This window comes from Hemitrygon akajei, chromosome 10 (assembly GCF_048418815.1).
Source record: "Hemitrygon akajei chromosome 10, sHemAka1.3, whole genome shotgun sequence".
In the NCBI taxonomy this organism is placed as follows: domain Eukaryota; kingdom Metazoa; phylum Chordata; class Chondrichthyes; order Myliobatiformes; family Dasyatidae; genus Hemitrygon; species Hemitrygon akajei.
Window position 1 is genome coordinate 150,178,658 of NC_133133.1, and position 18,948 is coordinate 150,197,605.

The following is an 18,948-nucleotide window of genomic DNA, read 5'->3' on the forward strand; positions in this document are numbered from 1 at the left end:
TTTTCATTATTTTATTAGTAGGTGGAAACAATAGTTTTTACTCTCTAACTTAGTTGTATTTCTGCTTGTCCACCACCATTTATGTTTTAAATGCCACTAGCCATTACTCTGTCAGATTTTTTATTTGACTGCCTTTTTCTCTCTCTCCCTCTCCCTCCACCCCCCCCTCTCTCTTTCTCTATCTATCTATCTACCTCCGTATGTATTAATTTTTTTCTAGAGTTTCTGATTTGGAAATCAATCTATTTCCTTTTTCTTCTTATCCCCCCTTTGCCCTAATGTCACAGCATACATGTTCACTCCTCACTTCCACTGCCTTGTTTTGTAAATTGTACATCAGTGGATTTAATTTTATACAGGAGGCTGCTGTCTTGTTCCAGAGTAGTGGCAGGGGGTGCATTGGTAGAGGGGTGTTGTAAGAAAGTACAGGCTCTACTGCATAAACCACTTCTCTTCCACACATATTTCAAGAATAAATGCTGGAGGTGCTGTTATGTTCAGTGAGGGAAAGTATGAATCGCAAGAAGTTGTAGGAAACTCCAGAGGAATAGATGGAATCATACCTATAAAAATAGCATATTACTTTGCTGGATCCATTTTAAACAAAGCAATTTGAAAATTAAACTATTTCAGTATCAGTGTGAACTATTCTCAGGTAGGTAAGTTTTAGCATGGTCCATGGAGTCTTCACCTACATCATTAATTCTTAAGCAATTTTATAAGAAATGTAATTAACCCCGACAAGCCTATCCCTTATGGAATGAAGAATGAACTTAATCCACTTTATCATTATGCATCCATTCATCTCTTTCTTAGAAACACACCGGAGAGATTGGGATCGGTGCACGAGAATATGTGGGTGCGTGTTTGTTGGGAGAAGTACTCTAGGGGTTTGAATTGTGCACGTGGCAGAAGAGGTAATGATCGAAAACACAACAATTTAGAGTGAAACCAGGTGACTTTAATAGTCAGGTCTCAATCCAGTTGGTGGCCATCCAATGACACATTGGTAAGCTACATTTACAGCTAAGTATACCATTATTTCCATCTTCATTTTAGTTGGAAGGAGGGAAGGGTCCAGTGCAGTTCTCACAGCATGGAGAAAGTGTCCACTTGATGGGCGAGGAAGTGGAGAGTCTGATATCTCGCTACGGAATGCTCACTTCTCCTCACCTGTACTCTGAAATACAAGCACTTCAGCTTCAATCAGCTTGAAAACTTCCACCTCTACAGCCAAGCCTTTGATGTGGAAGCAGTCTGCTATTCATGCTCCAGCAGTGTCTGTCCACAGCAAAGCAAATAGATTCCCTTCTGTGTGGGATTGAGGGTATTAATTGGTGAAGCAGAAGTCAGCAAGGATATGTCTTTGTGGTTGGGGCTGCCCTGAGCATTTCTGATTGAAGGTGTTAACCTCACTCATTTTTATTTTATTTCGAGATAACAGTGCAGTAACAGGCCCTTCCAGCCGAAAGAGCCTGCGCTGCTCAGTTATACCAATGTGATTGATTAACCTATTAATCCATATGTTAGTTGGAACGTGGGAGGAAACCGGAGCACCCAGAGGAAAACCATATGGTCATAGGGAGAACTCACAAACTCCTTATAGACAGCAGTGGAACTGAACCCCGGTCACTGGTATTGAGCTAACCACCTGCTGCCCTGGTCTAGTTGTGGTTCTTAGTTCTTGTGAATGGAATAAATATGTAGATTTCTGGAGCAACACAGTAGAATCTGAAGCACACTAGGAATGATAGGGCCTGTGACTGAGTCTGAGTGTGCTGACTAAAATTATATAGCTATTTCGTTACTTGGCATTTCCATTCGGTCACTGAACATCATGGCAGGAGTCTTTGATAGCAGATAAAACCTTTGAGCTAATTGCTACCCTTTGGCATTTTCTCTCAGGGATAATTTTCTCCATTCTTAAGATTCTGAGATGATACAATGGCCCTTTGCTGGACACATCGACATATGGCAGCATGTGTGGTCATTTGATGTTAGATGTGGAGGAGCGCTGGTGTTGGGTGGGTTGGTTATTAGGTTCTTCTGCAGTAAGTGCTTAAGCATCTGCCTGCTCTTCCTGTCGAGACTTGATGTTTTGTTTCCTGGATGTTCTTTTCATTTTGAACAGTCGAAGTTGAAATTGACCCTGAGTCAGCAAGGATGTTACATTTCAATCAAAATGAATTTAAAAAAATGAGAACATGCTTGCAATATTTTCTCTTGCCTGCAATGGGAATTCAGATTCAGGATGATGTAGCCAACCTTTGGTGCTGCTTATGCATGATTAGAGCTGTGTAGCTAGAGAGGGAATGTGGATATTTGTTCAGATGGTAATTTTCCAGTGCTTTGAAGTACCTCATGCAGATTAACTCTGTCTCTGATGACAGAGTGGAGTTGATGTTTCCCTTGGAAGGTGTATCTAAAATTAGGGTTAAACTGGCTATTATTATTGGTAAATTGGTTTATTATTGTCACACGAACTGAGGTACAGTGTAAAACTTGCCCCTCAGAGTGGCCATACAGATCAATTCATTACAACAGTACATTGAAGTAGTACAAAGTCAAACAGTAACTGAGTACAAAATGAAGTGTTATAGTACAAAGCAAGTGTAGTGTAGGTGGGCAGCAAGGTGCAAGGACCCAACAACATTGATTATGAAGTCAAGAGTCCATCTTATTGTACTAGAGAAACATTCAGTAGCCTTATATAACAGAGGGAAAGAAGCTGTCCACGTTCTTTCCACAGGCTTTCAAGCTGTGGTATTTTCTGCCCAGTGGGGAGGGCAGAAGTGAGAATGTCTGGGTGTATGGGATCTTTGATTATGCTGGCTGGTTTACTATTTCAACATAAAGAGGCAGCCGCTCAACACAGAGACGTAAAGGAATTTCTTCATTCAGAGAGGACTCAATTGTAACCAAGAGGGTTTAGTCACTAATTATATGGACAACAAAGAAAGATTTAGATACTGAAGGGAACAATCGACATGGGGTTAATTCAGGAAAGTGACTTGAGGTGAAAGGTTAGCGGTGATCAATGGCAAAACAGGTGTGAGAGGCCGAATAGCCTAATACTGCTTCTATTTCTTACGTTCTCTTTCTGAAGTTCGTATATTCACATACATACCTTACCAATTTTCACACTTTAATGACGAGTATTTATTGAGCAGCTTGAAAGTAGTCTGGACAGAAAATCATTGATGAAGAAGGAAGCAAAGTGTGTTAATTGTACAATGCAAATAAAGAAGCAGCAAAGTGCGTCACAAAATTGGGCATAATTATACCAAGTACAATAAAAACCAGAAGAGGCCATGTGGTGAACTACGTATACCTGTCTGGACACGCCCCTCTGCTGACTGCTCCTGTGGCTCCTCCCACTGACCCCGGTATAAAGGCGATTGGAGGCACAGCCCCTTCCTCAGTCTCCAGGATGCAGTGTGGTGGTCAATTGCTGCTAGTTCTTTCTTCCAGCCAATAAAACCCTATATCTCGCCTCACGTCTCCAAGAGTTATTGATGGTGCATCAGGCCATTCAGCCCTTCTGCAACTGCTGCACCACACAATAAGTCTCCGGCTGACGTTTCATCCCAGTGCCACTTCCCTGCACTGACTCCACATTCTGTTATTACCCGAGGGCCTGAGGGTCTATCATTTTCTGTCCTGACTATACTCGGTGAGTATACCTGCATTGATCTCTGGTGTAGAGAAGCACAAGGACTTAAGACCCTGTTGTTCCAGACTTCCCAGCCATGGGAAAGTTCACTTTTGTATTCACCCTGTCACCTCCAAGAGGGCCACAGCCTCGTCACTGTCGACTTTGTCATTGGGTTTGGTGTCCTGCGTGCCTCAGTGACCCGGAGAGCGATGTTGGCTGGAGTTGGGGCTTTCTGCTTTGGCTCTTGGTAGGGCCACCCTTGCAAAGAGTATTGGCCAGACCAAGAGTGGTCCACCGGTCCTCCAGCTTGGGGTTTTAGCTCGGGGCTAGCAACCCTGACTGCTACAGAAACAGCAGTGAAGAATCCTTCTACCTCTGAGAGTGACGGTATTCCAGAATCTTGACCCAGAACTTGTATGACTGACAGTAGAGTAACCCAGGAGGAAGCTACTGACATGATGAAGGAAGCCCTGAACACCACCAGAGATGGGGGACCTTAATTGTTGCCCTGAATGCCTGTGGTGTAATGGACAGAAACTAATTCACTCCGTCAAGCCCTGTAGCAATGCTCTCATTATTCTAAATTCTAGAGATCACAGCCCAGTCAACTTAATCTCCCCTCATACAATAAAACAATGGTTTACTGGTGAGGGGAGTTGACCCAGGGACCCCAGGTTCTGGTACAACTGCCTTAAGGTTATGCTCCAAGTCAAACGCCATCCTGACTTGAAAACACTTTGCACTTCATTATCACTGGGTCTAGGTTCTGGAACCCTGTCCAACAACACGGTGGGAGTTTCTTCACCAAAATGACTGCAATAGCTCACTACACCTCTCAAGGACAATTCGAAATGGGCATGCTGGACATGCCAGCAGACCCCACCGGCTGGGGAAAAAAAAAAACTAATAAAAATAACTTCCTCCTCAAAAGAAAACTCTTCTTGTCTACCTGCCTCCTTCCCCACAAACCGTTATAGGTCAGAATGTAAAATAGAGTAAATCTCAGCGGGATACTCCGGCCGCTCTGTTTTAAACACGGGGCTCAATATGAAACTGCAGTCTCCTCGTGTAAAATTTGTAAAAGGAACACGCAAAGCCTGACGTGCTCCAGTAGGCAACTCATCGGAGAGGGGGCAAAAGCTGTGAGGTTCATGCATATAGTTTCAGGTTGAGGAGCGCGCTTGAATGTGATCACGGTCGCAGTGCCTTTAACAGGCGGGTTGTCCCTTTAAGTAGCGTGGCTGTGCGTCAGTTTCCAGCTGGTCCAGGAGAAGGAGCAGCAGCATCCCGCCTCCTGCATCTCTCTGCTTTTTCCCCGGCCATGGAAAGCCTGATGGAGAACCCGATGAGGGCAGTGCTGTACCTCAAAGAGTTGACCACCATCGTACAGAATCAGCAGACCCTCATCCAGACACAGAGGCACCGGATCCGTGAGCTGGAGCTGAAAGTGGAGGAGCTTCTGGAGGAGAACCGGAGGCTGAAAGAGCAGCCGGCGAGCGGCGGCCCCCACCGCCACCACCACCACCATCAGCAGCAGCAGCAGCCGCGGGATCTCCAGCATCATCAGCAAGACCCACAGCACAAACACCCCGCCATCAGTACCCGAGCACCGATCTCCTGCAACCCACAGTAAGTCCTCCCCAGCCCCGGTCCTCCTGAACTTTATCCGTTTCTATTGATATAAACAAGTACATCACTGGCTAGTTGAGAATGTATTGTACGACTTCATTAAGACCCGGAACATTTTCTGTTTGTAAAGTAATCGTAATAGCGATTGTACGTTTTCCAGAAGCGCGACTAAGTTTATATTGAAACTGCCCCGGTGATTGGCCAGGAATATTTATTTTAAAGGATTGATCGGTCAAAACACATGAAGATTTTCACAGTGGAGTTTAAAGTCTTCATCACTGAGCTTTGGAATTAAGGTGGAAAAGCCCAAGTGCATATTACTTTTGCTGACACTGAACTACCTTGTTGAACTGTAGAAGATACCAATATAAAGATCTGTGTCCTAAGGTTAATGGTCCAATAAACGCAAGACATTGACTTTTTATTTATCAGTATTTCCATCTTATCAGAAAGGTTGGGGGAAAAGAAGTGCATATGATCACAACTAACTTCAAAAATATGCATTAGATATTTAGGCTAAAGGAGAAAAATATGGAAGTAATTGAGAGTAATAAAGTGTAGATTGCTTCTTTTTGGAGTATATTAACAAAAAGTGGCTTTTACTTGTACTCAAAGGAAGGGGAGTTAAGGAGAATTTCAGAAACTTTAAAATAATGCAAGACCTCCAGATTGTGAATAAGTGCTGAGCTAGTGACTCACCTATAGATATGCAAAGATTAAGGGCATTAGTAAATGTTTTCTTTTTATGTGTGCAGCTCTGAGTGTTGGACATGAAAACTATTGTCTGATAAACTCATGTTCCTAATATAGCATGAGGAGGGACAGCTGCCTTCCTACCCCCTTCAATTCTCCCCAACCTGTTCACGTATACATACAGACTCTACATACTTAAAAATATCACAGGGATTTGAAGGGACTCTTACAGGTTACATTGTAGTGTGACCCTTTGTTGATAAACTGCATCTTAATCATTATATATTGATATAAGTATGAGCATGCAGATATTAATTTTGTATTTGCTCTGCATTTATTAAAATGTTGAATGGATTTCACCTAATTTATGTTTTTCCCATGGCCACCTGTCTTTTTATTGAATACATTCCTATGGTCCTGGATTCCGTTTGCTTCCTCTTCTTATATCTTTTATTTTTTTCTCTGTCACTTTCTGTTTCTCTCAATGTTTTTTTTTCTTTGTCTAGCTTAGTGACAAGATTAACCTCTTTACATCCTTTTGGTTGTTCTTGTCACTGATTTTCTGCTCTGCCTGTGATTGCACAAGTGGAAGTATTTTTATTCTCGACCCCTGTCTCTATCAGATCTAGTATTTCTGCCTCTTTGCTTCACATTCCTTCCTTTTCCGTTCTGCCCACCTTTAGCTCTTTCTATCTGCTTCTCTCTCTCTTTATTTATGTTTGCCTTCTTTTTCCCTTTGCATCGTCATAACAACTAACCTTGCAACTTATGAATTTGTCATTCTTTCTGAAACTGTAAATAGATCATTGCAGTTTGCACAAACTGAAATGTATCCCACACTTCACCTTGTCCTTGGTCTATGAAAAAAATGATGTCAATAAGTACACATCTTTACTGCAGATTAGTTTATTAATGTGGCAAATGGAAGCATATTACAAAGAAATTTAATTTAGTGAGCAACTGCCTTATTTATCCTGTAATTTCTGAAGCACAGAGTTAGAAAATTCGAAGTTCAAAGTAAATTTATTATCAAAGTACATATATGTCACCATACACCACCCTGAGATTCATCTACATCTGGACGTTCACGGTAAATGCAAAGAAACACAATAGAATCAATGTAAAGCTGCATACAAGCAACCAATGTGCAAAAGACAACACATTGTGCAAATACAAAAAGAAAAATACAAAATTATAACAATAAATAAGTAAGTAATGCATATTGTATAGATATTAGAAATAGAAGAAGTAATAGACCATTTGACCCATTGTGGCTTTTTTGTCAAAGAATAAGATCATGTTAATCTTGACTTCAACACCACATTCGGGTATTGAATTTATTTCTCCTGATTATTCAAAAAGAGTATTATTCTCTGTCTTGAATATGCTTAGTGACAATACAGTCTTCTTAGGTAGTGATTCAACACCCTGATGAAGAAGCTTCTATTCGATTCTGTCCTGATGGAAGCCCCTATTTTGAGATGGTGACTTGTTCTGGACCTGTCAGCCAAGAGAAAAATGTCCACTCTGCATTCACCCTGACAAGACTCCTAAATATGTTTTATATTTCAATGACATTACCTTTTATTCTTCTCATCTCTATAAGGTAGAGGCCTGTTTTGTCCCTCGTCATATGACAAGCTCATCATCCCAAACTCGCTATCCTAAAATTACACATTTATTTCTACTCTTTATTTTCTGTCCATTAATCAAACTGTAATCCATGCCTGAATATTTCCACAATATATAAATACCATCTAGTTTCATAAAAAGAATCTCTTGTACAGCATCTTATCAAAGACCTTTCAGTCATCCAAGTTCAACTGTTTCATTCGCCTTTATTTATTCTGCTTGGGTTAGGTCAAATGCATTAGATAGTGTTTCCTTGTAACTTCTGACCATTTATAAGTGATTCAGTAAGAACGTTATGTGATCTAAAAGCAAGGGAAATACACATAGGTATTTCTGATGCTATTTAAATTTGTGATGTATTTATTTAGTACTATTTTTCTTCCTAAGTTCATTATAACTGTTCATTATAACAATGGAAACTACTGCATGTGGCTTGATTTTACTTATTATTACATCACAACTGGAGGAGTACCAGCTTAGCTACAAAGGACATTTTCAATTAAATAGAACCGCCTGGCATTCTTTCTTGATTCCACTCATCCCTTGACAATATCAAACATTGCCCAGGGTCATTTGTTGTGGAAGTGTGTCAAGTACTGAGAGATGTCCCTGCATTCCACAGATGCTGAGTTCAAAAAGCAAATAGATTCTGATTATGTTCGACAACAATCTATAGGAAAGGTAACTACTTTGAGTGCATGGACGTTATTGGAAAAAAAAAATTGCCACATTTGGTATTTTATCCTAGAGGCAATGAGAAATTTCCAGTGCTGTCCCATTGAATTTCTTGAATTTATTCTCCACAGAGACATCATTTGCTGAAAGGATGGGTGGCACCTTCTCCACATATGTGCAGTCACTTCATTTCAATCATTGTGATTGAATATTGCTTTAGTGAATAAGATTTGCTGAACTCCAAGCTTACTATGTAGTCTTACTCCATAACTTGTTTATTTTGGAGTTTAATAATCCTTTAGTGCTTTGCTGGCAAGTATACTCTTGTGAACGATAAGGTATGTATAGCGATATTTGTTGACATTAAATACAATGAATACAGTGTAAGGAGGAAATGTATGGCTCTTGCTGCCGTCAATATTGGCTCCAATGCATAGACAGTTTTGATGAGGTAAAGCTGTTTCATAATACATAGTCTGAAATGTCCCACTCTCAATTTTTGTGTGTACACTTTATATTCTGCATAACAACCAATAATAACCCTTGACAATATGCTATATTTGTTCTGCTGTTTAGTTAGAAACTGTAAAAATAGGAGGCACTTGACCCTTTAGGTCTGCACCATTGATCATCATGACGATGGATGCATATCCCTTTGACATTATTTTCACAAATATATGTATTGACATCCTCTACTGTCTATGACAAAGAAATGGGTCATTTTGTGTCAGTCTTCACTATGGAAGACATGAGCAGTATGCTAAAAATTTGAGAGCATCAGCGGGCAGAAGTGAGTGTTGTTGCTATTACTAAGGGGAAGGTGCTTAGGAAGTTGTAAGGTCTGAAGGTAGAAAAATCACCTGGACCAGATGGACTACGCTCCTGGTTTCTGAAAGAGGTGGTTGAAGAGATTGTGAAGACATTGGTATTGATTTTTCAAGAATCTCTAGAATCAGGAATGGTTCTGGAGGACTGGAAAATTGTAAATATCACTCCACTCTTTAAGAAGGAAGGGAGGTAGTGGAAAGGAAATTATAGGCCAGTTAGCCAGACTTCAGTGGTTGAGAAGATGTTGGAGTCCTTTATTAAAGATGAGGTTTTGGAGTACTTGGAGGTGCATGATAAAATACGCATGGTTTTATTAAGGGGAAATCTTGCCTGACAAATTTGTTAGAGTTCTTTGAGGAAATAACAGGCAAGATAGGCAAAGGAGAGTCAGTGGATGTTGTTAATTTGGATTTTCAAAAAGCCTTTGACAAGATGGCACACATGAGAATGCTTAACAAGATAAGAGCCCATGTATTACAGGAAAGATACTAACATGCGTAGCAGATTGCCTCACTGGAATGAGGCAAAGAGTGGAAATAAAGGAGGCTTTTTCTGGTTGGTTGCTAGTGACTGGTTGTGATTTGCAGGAGTCAGTGTTGGGACTGCTTCTTTTCACATTATACGTGAATGATTTGGGGGACAGTGTTGATAGCTTTGCGGCCATGTTTTGGGTGATGAAGCAGGGAGTTTGCAGAAAGGCAGGTTGAGAGAAAGGGCAAAGATGTAGTGTAGTGTTGGGAAGTGTACTGTATGGTCATGCACTTCGGTAAAACGAATAAAGGCAGAAATATTTTAAAGTGGGGAGAAAATATCAAAAATCAGAAGTGCAAAGGGACTTGGCAGTCCTTGTGCAGGATTCCCTAAAGGTTAACTTGCAGTTGGTGGTAATTAAGGCAAATGCAATATTAGTATTCATTTTGACAGGATTAGGATATAAGAGAAAGGATACAATGCTGAGGTTTTTTAAGGCATTGGTCAGACCATGCTTGTAGTATTGTGAGCAATTTTGGGTCCTTATTTAAGAAAAGATGTATTGGAGAGGGTCCAGAGGAGCTTTATGATAATGATTCTGGCAATGAAAGAGTTAATGTATGAGGAGTATTTGATGGCTCTGGGCTTGTATTTGCTGGAGTTTCTCAGAATGAGGGGGGAATCTCATTGAAACCTATTGAACATTGAAAGGTCTGGATAGAGTGGATGCAGAGATGATATTTCCTATAGAGGTGGAGTCTGAGACCAGAGGGCACAGCTTCAGAATAGAGCGAACTCCATTTAGAACAGAGATGAGGGGGTATTTCTTTGGCTTTGAATCTGTGGAATTCATTGCCAAAGGTGGCTATGGAGGCTATGTCACTGAGTATATGTAAAGTGGAGGTAGATAGGTTCTTGATTATTGAGGGCGTCAAAGCTTATGGGGCAGGAGAATGTGGTTGAGCAGGATAATAAATCAGCCATGATTGGATGGCGGAGCAGACTTGATGGACCATATGGCCTAATTCTGCTCCTGTCTCTTATGCCTTATTCCACAGGTTCAGCATTCTCTGGCTGACGAGATTTCTTCAGAATAGTTCTAAATTATATTACCTTATGCTGAGGCTGTGACCCATGGTTTTGGGCTCGCCAGCCTTCAAGAATGTCCTCCCTGCATCTGGTCTATTTATTCCTGGTAGAATTTTATAGGTTTCTGTGAGATCTACCCCCTTTTTTTGCCATATTTGACTGAATATAGTCTAACCTATCCAATCTCCCCTCATATGACATCCTTCTTGCTAACCTATTCGATTTCTCCTCATATGTACGTCCTTCTTGCTAACCTATTCGATTTCTCCTCATATGTACGTCCTTCTTGCTAACCTATCCGATCTCCCCTCATATGACATCCTTCTTGCTAACCTATCCGATCTCCCCTCATATGTACGTCCTTCTTGCTAACCTATCTGATCTCTCCTCATATGTACGTCCTTCTTGCTAACCTATCTGATCTCTCCTCATATGTACGTCCTTCTTGCTAACCTATCCGATCTCCCCTCATATGTACGTCCCTCTTGCTAACCTATGCGATCTCTCCTCATATGTACGTCCTTCTTGCTAACCCATCCGATCTCTCCTCATATGTACGTCCTTCTTGCTAACCTATCCGATCTCCCCTTATATGTACGTCCTTGCTAACCTATCCAATCTCTCCTCATATGTACGTCCTTCTTGCTAACCTATCCAATCTCTCCTCATATGTACGTCCTTCTTGCTAACCTATCCGATCTCTCCTCATATGTACGTCCTTCTTGCTAACCTATTGGATCTCCCCTCATATGTACGTCCTTCTTGCTAACCTATCCGATCTCCCCTCATATGTACGTCCTTCTTGCTAACCCATCCGATCTCTCCTCATATGTACGTCCTTCTTGCTAACCTATCCAATCTCTCCTCATATGTACGTCCTTCTTGCTAACCTATCCAATCTCTCCTCATATGTACGTTCTTCTTGCTAACCTATCCAATCTCCCCTCATATGTACGTCCTTCTTGCTAACCTATCCGATCTCTCCTCATATGTACGTTCTTCTTGCTAACCTATCCAATCTCTCCTCATATGCACATCCTTCTTGCTAAACCAGGCTCGTAACTTTTGATGAATTCTTTTCAGGGCAGCAACATACTTTTCTTTCAAAAACACAAGAGATTCTGCAGATGCAGAGGCAGCATCTGTGAAGGGGAACAAACTATCGACTGCTGACCCTTCATCGGGACTGGAAAAGAAGGTGGAAGAAGTCAGAGTGAGAAGATGCGGGGTGGATTTGGAGAATGAGTACAAGCTGTCAGGAGATAAGTGAGACTAGATGAGGGAGAAGGCAGGTGGGTGGGGGAGGAGGCAATGAAATAAGAAGCTATGAGTTCATAGGTGGAAGAGCTATGGGGTTAAAGAAGAAAAATCTAAGGTTCAAAGTAAAAATTGTTATCAGAGTACACACATGTTACCACATACAATCCTGAGATTCTTTTTCTGTGGGTATGCTTAGCAAATCTACAGAACAGTAAACTGTAAACAGGATCTGTAAACTATAAACATCAACTACTGTAGACTATAAACAAACTGTGCAAATACAGATAATAAATAAGTAATAACCATGAAATAACAAGATAAAAGAGTCCTTAAATGAGTGTAGTTATCCCCTTTTGTTCAAGAGCCTGATGGTTGAGGATTAGTAACTGTTCTTGAACCCGGTGGTGTGAGTCCTGAGGCACCTGTACCTTCTACCTGATGGCAGCAGCAAGAAAAGAGCATGGCCTGGGTGGTGAGGATCTTTGATGATGGATGCTGCTTTTCTACAGCAACGTTTCATGTAGATGTGCTCAATGATTGGGAGGGTAGTGGAGAGGAGAGGATAGTGGAACACAGAAGAAAGGGAAGGACGAGGGGAATCAGAGGGAGGTGATGGGCAGGTGAGAAGAGAAGGGGTGAGAGAGGAACTGGAATGCGGAATGGGAAAAAAAAGTGAAGGGGGAGTCTATTGTAGTTATGATAAAGTTCTCGGCCTGAAATGTTGACTGTTTATTTAAAGTTCAAAGGTCAAAGTAAATTTATTATCAAAGGACGTATATGTCACTATATACAACCCTGAGATTCATTTTCTTGCAGTAATACACAGTGAATCCAAGAAACACAATAGAGTCAATGTGCAAAAGACAACAAACTGTGCAAATACAAAAGAAAAAGATAATAATTATGAAGTAATATTATTCCCCTCTGTAGATCCTTTTTTTTTCAAATAAGGAAACCAAATCTCCAGGTGAGGTCTCACTAAAGCACTGTAGAGCTGCACCAATAATATTTGCTCCTGTACTCAAATGCTTTTGAAGTGAATTCCAACAGTTCATTTACCTTCCTAACTGCTTGCTGCACCCAAACACTTGCTTTCCGTGGCTGTTGTATAATTACACTGAGATCTTCTGCATTTTCCCTTTTCCCAAACCATCACTATTCAGACAATAAAGCTGTTGATTTGTGCTTTTGCACTATTTTTGTTCAGAATTCACAGGCAATGTACAGAATTGTTATAAAAAATCTTATACAACCTAATTAGCAGAGATTATTTAGTTATATAATATGCTTACAGTGGCATAAAATCAATGTTCATGACATTTTGTAGCTGAATGGGTGTCTGTCAAGATAACATTTGAAGAAAAATTGCTTTGTTAACATGCAGGGTTGAATCTTTGAATCAGTACTGTAGAAGATTGACTGAATACAATAAGTGAGTGACACAGTTGATTAGCACCGATCACCTCTGAAATCTGGGTTGGAATCTACAAAGACTTCTCTGCCTGCTTAAACAGGCTTCAGCAAATTCAAAATGGTTCTTAATAAACTCGTATATTAAATCGCTTTTACGTCTCAGCTAGGAATGCCTGGTGTTGATTCTATGAACAAAGTGAAATACTTATTCCAGTTCTACCATTGACTGTGCTGGTCTTGATGTATGGAATTTCCCTCCAAAAGAATGTCAAGATACAACAAGGTGTTTTATTATTATTATAGTGTGTGTGTGTGTGTGTGTGTGTGTGTGTGTGTGTGTGTGTGTGTGTGTGTGTGTGTGTGTGTGTGTGTGTGTGTGTGTGTGTGTGTGTGTGTGTGTGTGTGTGTGTGTGTGTGTGTGTGTAAAATAGTTAATTATGCTACAGTCCCATCAGCAAGCAAATAGCATTGGCAGTTTCCATTCACAGGAATGAAATGCCTTCATGTCTCTTTATCAATAAATTCAAGCATAAAATCCAGCAAGAATTGCCATTGAACATGTACCTGTTTTGGATTTGGTGAGGAACATCAAGTTATTCAGATGTGACTGCACTCTGAATCTGAAAATTGAACACCTTTTGTAGTACACCATGGTCAACTTAACAAATTTCTCGAATATAATAGGAAGAGGGGAGGAAATATCCAGTTTTTCTGTGTAATATATAGACCTAGATGTTCTTATACATAAATCAAAGAAGTTAATAGGCAGATGCAGCAAATAATTAGAAGAACAAATGAGGTTTTAGCCATGTTACAAAAACATCAGAATATAAAAAGATTTCTAATTGTAATTATATATAGTTTCAATGAGTTTAAATTTTTTTTTTAACTAAAAACATGTAAGTTTGCATTTGGCACTCAACCAAATGGATTTGAGAATATATTGATAAACTGGCTTCTTGTTGGAGTGGATTGGGTGAAAAACTATGTGGTGTTTTTGTAAATAATATACCTTAGAGCTGGTGGTGGAGGGAATGAATATTTTTGTGGTAGATGGAGCCCCAGTCAAGTGAGTTACTTTGTCCTGACTGGTGTTGAACTTCTAAAGTCTTTTTGGAGCTGTACTCCTCCAAGAGAATGGAGATTATTCAACTACACCTCAGTTTAGTGCCTTGTAGATAGTAGATTGGCTTTGGGGTGCCAGGAGTTGAGGGAGCCCCAAAGTGGACCTCAGCTTGAAGTTAAGACCAAGTACCATTTGATAGCAAAATTGTAGACTCATAACACTTGCTGTGATTGAATGTATATTGTTGCTTAAGAAGAATAGCAATGAAAATTCATGAAACTAACTCTAGGGATGATGGTTTGTCCTATGAAAAATGGATTAAGTAGACTAGATCCATGTTTTATGGAATTTAGAAAACAAGTGACTTTATTGAAAATTTGGAAGTGGCATGACAGGGTAACAACAGGAAGGACATTTCTACTAGCTTGAAAGTTGAAAACATGTCAGAAATAGAAACTGTTCAGTTCAGAATTCCCTATCCATTTCCATATGCGGACTGTAGATTTGTGTCCATTTATAACATTCAAGACATATTGGCAGATATTTGGATATATTGGCTTGAGGGGATATAGAGCAATGCGGAAAGATGAAAGTCAGAACGCTTTTTGTTGAATGATGGGGCAGCTGAATGGTTTATTTTTGTTTTTATTTTTAATGATCTTGTAGCGTGAGATTTGCAGGGGGGCCGGCAAATGATAACCTTCAGCCTTTCAGGTATTTTGAATTTAAAATAATGGAGATTAATAAAGTTTCCTGAGCTATGAAAAAGGAAAAGCATAGAACAAGGTGCCTGTGCTGAGATTGAACATTAGTCAGCTAATATCACCAGCAGAACATTCTTGCTATCGTTTGCCATGACTACTATGACTTTGGTGTGAGGGTAACAGAAGTAGCTGTCAGAACGTTCTGTATTTTTTGCATGCCCTTCAGCAAAGCCTCCATTAGAAGCAATCACAACCAAAAGAGCTGACAGACTTATTTTTCAAAGGTTGCATAGGTTTCAAGTTGTCATGGTTAACCTGAAGGTTAAAAACGTTTAGTGCAAGGATTAGTAAGACAATTAGTTTCCAGTCCTGTGTGGGAAGAGCACGTCATCTTTGATAATCCTTTCTAAAAACTACTGTTACAAGTAATCGTGATTAGGTTTAACAGATTTTTGTTTCTGTGTTTCTTTTTACAGCCATGAACACTCTTATGCACACAGTGCCACATTATGAAGGCTGACAGTAATTGTTAATAAAAACAGGTGTGTAAAGAAGCACTTTTTTCCACAAATGCTTTCCCCACCTTTCTTCAAAGGAAGAGCACATACTATCTAATGCTCCACGGATATTTAGCTCTGATATTTTGCCCAAGCATTCACTCTTCATGGAAAAAGATTGATAATTATTTCCATGAGTTATTTGATCATGAGACCCATGTCTGAATACCCTGAACACAGTTTTGTTTGCATTTGATAGCTAGCAGACAAACCAGTGGTCATTAACAGATATTTGTTTTATTGTTTCCCATATTTTTTGCCAAGAGGCGTTGAGGTCAACAGTTGTTATCCATCAGTGCCAACTCAACAGAAACTAGAGAACATCATTACATATATTCCCATGACAATAATTATCAGCTAAAATCAACTAAAACAATACTCAAAGATGGGAGAAGAGTCACAAGCAGATAAAAACATAGGTTAGATTGGTGGCAACATTTCCTTGTTTGCTAGAATGCAATTATAGGATCAAGTAGATCAATTGTAGAAAAAGGATTTGCAAGAAGGAACTCCAATCTGGGAACTAATGAAGAACTTTTAATAAACTGTGTACTGAATAAATGATCTCAGGAATAAATTATAGTTTAGAATCTAAAGAAAACTTTACTTGAATATAGGAAAATGAGTGCCTATGAATTTTATTGTTTGAACTACCGTATAATAAATATGGATTTTCAAACTGAAATGTTACCTAGTTCAGTGCTAAAGTATGTTCAAATTTAAATCCAAGTTTCCTTCCCAAAAGATTTCACAAGTAGATTTAAAATGCTGAGTTGCATGAAAATGATTCAGAAGTAAATCATGATTAATAGGAATTACAAAATAAATAAATGTTGGCTCTTAATTCATTTTGTGGCTTGATTGCTTTGTGGATATTTTAGATGTATGGTTGACTCCAATTTCTATTAACTATCCTTGACAACATGAGGCAAGTCATGAAGAATCTTAGATATTGTTGAATAACTCCCCATTGGAATTAAGGAGCTAAATACTCCCAGAAAATTAAATTAATTTGAACATATGCTGAATTTGTGACATGTTTGATGTTTGTCACAACACAAATTACATTGTTATGATCGTGTTGTGATTAGTACAGTTAGAACATTGTCTTATTAACTTTTCAACAATAATAATCCTCTTTCAACCATTACAGTGTTTTCTCTCTCTCTCTCTCCCTCTCTCTTCATTTTCCACCCATTGTCTCCTCATAATAAGAGTAACATACCAGGTATGAAAAAGGATGTACCCAGCTGGGTACAGGTATGGATTTTAACCGATGTTTTGATGACAAATTACGCCATCTTCATCAAGGATGATGTCCAGGCAAGTCTAGTCCGGTGAAGGAAGTCACTGAAATAAAACTCTAAGAAAAGAATTTTAACAAAGGTGAGGGTCTCAAATTCAATCGCAAAAAAGGTGGGGCAGTGAGAACTAGCCAATCAAGAGGGATGGGCGAAGGGGGTGTAAATACCACCGGACTAGACATACCTAGGCATCATCCCTATTGAAGATGGCAGAGTTTGTCATCAAAACTTTGGTTAAGGTCAATGCCTGTACCCAGCTGGAAGCTTGAGAAGAGTTTATTCATCACCAGGTATGGTTCCTTCTCAGGTGGCCATTTCCCTTGTGTTAATATGGACGGTGTTGGTGTATTATTAAAGTATAGATGTTAGCTAATTCTGAGCTTGTTCTCATTCACTACTGAGGAACGTGCATTTATTGGATTCAGGATTGGAAATTCCAGTCAGTTTACTCTTCCTCTTGAACTCAGACAGCTCCTACAGCTGTGAAGTCCAGGGATTGAACCTGAACACCTTCAGATTTGTAAAGACAGACGCCTTGGTATAAATCACGGGCAGGTGTTGGGAAGTGCACAGAAAGTGGGGCAAAAGTAGAGTAGGGAAAGGGTCCTCCCAGTAATCATGAAGTATGCATTTATAAAATATTGATCTGTTTAAAGTGCCCCTCCTAAAAGTTGTCAAATTTAAATTCCCGTCTGCAGCCTTGGACAGGTGAATAAAGATGGATTACGTACCGAAAACTTGGACTTCCAAACCTTGCTTACACCTTTCATGACATCTTTAAAGAATGATACAGATTGTTTACTTGCTATCACCACTTGCTATTTTCTGCTTGTTTACTGAATTTTTTGGCAACTTACTGCGTACTTGCAATCATTTGATTTTTGTTTTGACAGATGCAGTGGGTGGATTGCTTAGAGACATGTGATGCAAATCTGCTTGGCGATAAAAGAGAATGTTATTAATTATGTCATATTGCACTTTGTAATTCAAACAATGTAGGGCTTGAGCTATATAAAACCACTGTAAGGTAGTTGAATAGAAAGGAAGTCCACCAAAAGATGAAGTTATTGATAATGAAAACAAAGTGAGGATTTTCATATCAGGTATTTCTAAGATAATTAAAACAAACTTCTAAAGTTGAGTTGCATCCTTCTGTAGGAGATCCTCAAATAAGTTAATGAATAGTTCCAAATACGTTGCAGACTCATATATAAAACTAGTATAACTATTACACCTGTGTGGGATATAATTCAATAAACACAATTTCTCCAGCTAAAATAAGATTTTTTTTAGTGCAGTGCTATTTAGAAGCTAGGAATGTTCTGAAAGCTTCCCTGATATTTCATGGGTATTAGAATGCAAAAAAACACAGAGATGATGTTGAATCTTTATAAAACTGATAATTTAGGCCACAATTTATGCCCAGAAATTAAACTCATTTTAGCCTGATTTAATTTGTAAATGATGTGGATAAAAATACTTTTCACCTGTTTTGAAACATTTGTAGGGTTTCTGTTGGCGATTGGAAAGTTGGGCTTCTGGAGATAATTCACTAGCCAGTCGTATTTTGTGCATGTGATAATGTAATTAATGCCCATTGCTCATTTCAGTTACTTAATGGCAGAAAACAAATCAAATGATCATGACTTATGATTATTATAATAAACTCGCAATAAAATAAGGAGTATACAATGGTGAAAGCAGTAGATTATATGTGAATTTAAATGATCCCACAAATATGGTTTTTATACATAAATCAGTATTCCCTGATATTTTTGTTTAAATACAAAATAAATTCTAAGAGCCCTTTAATAAGATTGAGTCTGTGAGCCTGATGGCTGGTGCCAATCATGGAGTCCTGGGGCCAAATGTAATCAAGGGGCTTTATCAGTTTGCTCCATAAATGATGGGGTTTCTCCCAAAAGAACCATGTGCCATTAGTTCTCTCCCACCCTTGCTTTGCATGCCTCTG

At 39.4% G+C, this 18,948-nt stretch overlaps 1 protein-coding gene across 3 annotated transcripts in view; it reads left to right on the forward strand.

The window, feature by feature from the left end:
* Window positions 1–4,926: 4,926 nt before the first annotated feature.
* LOC140734818 (IQ motif and SEC7 domain-containing protein 3-like) overlaps window positions 4,927–18,948 on the forward strand; it is a 371,261-nt gene continuing 357,239 nt past the window's right edge. For all 3 annotated transcript variants that reach the window (XM_073059384.1, XM_073059385.1, XM_073059386.1), the window contains exon 1: window positions 4,927–5,284. In XM_073059384.1, coding sequence (XP_072915485.1) covers window positions 4,977–5,284 — 308 coding nt within the window. In that variant the 5' untranslated portion in view covers window positions 4,927–4,976. The remainder of the gene's footprint in view (window positions 5,285–18,948) is intronic.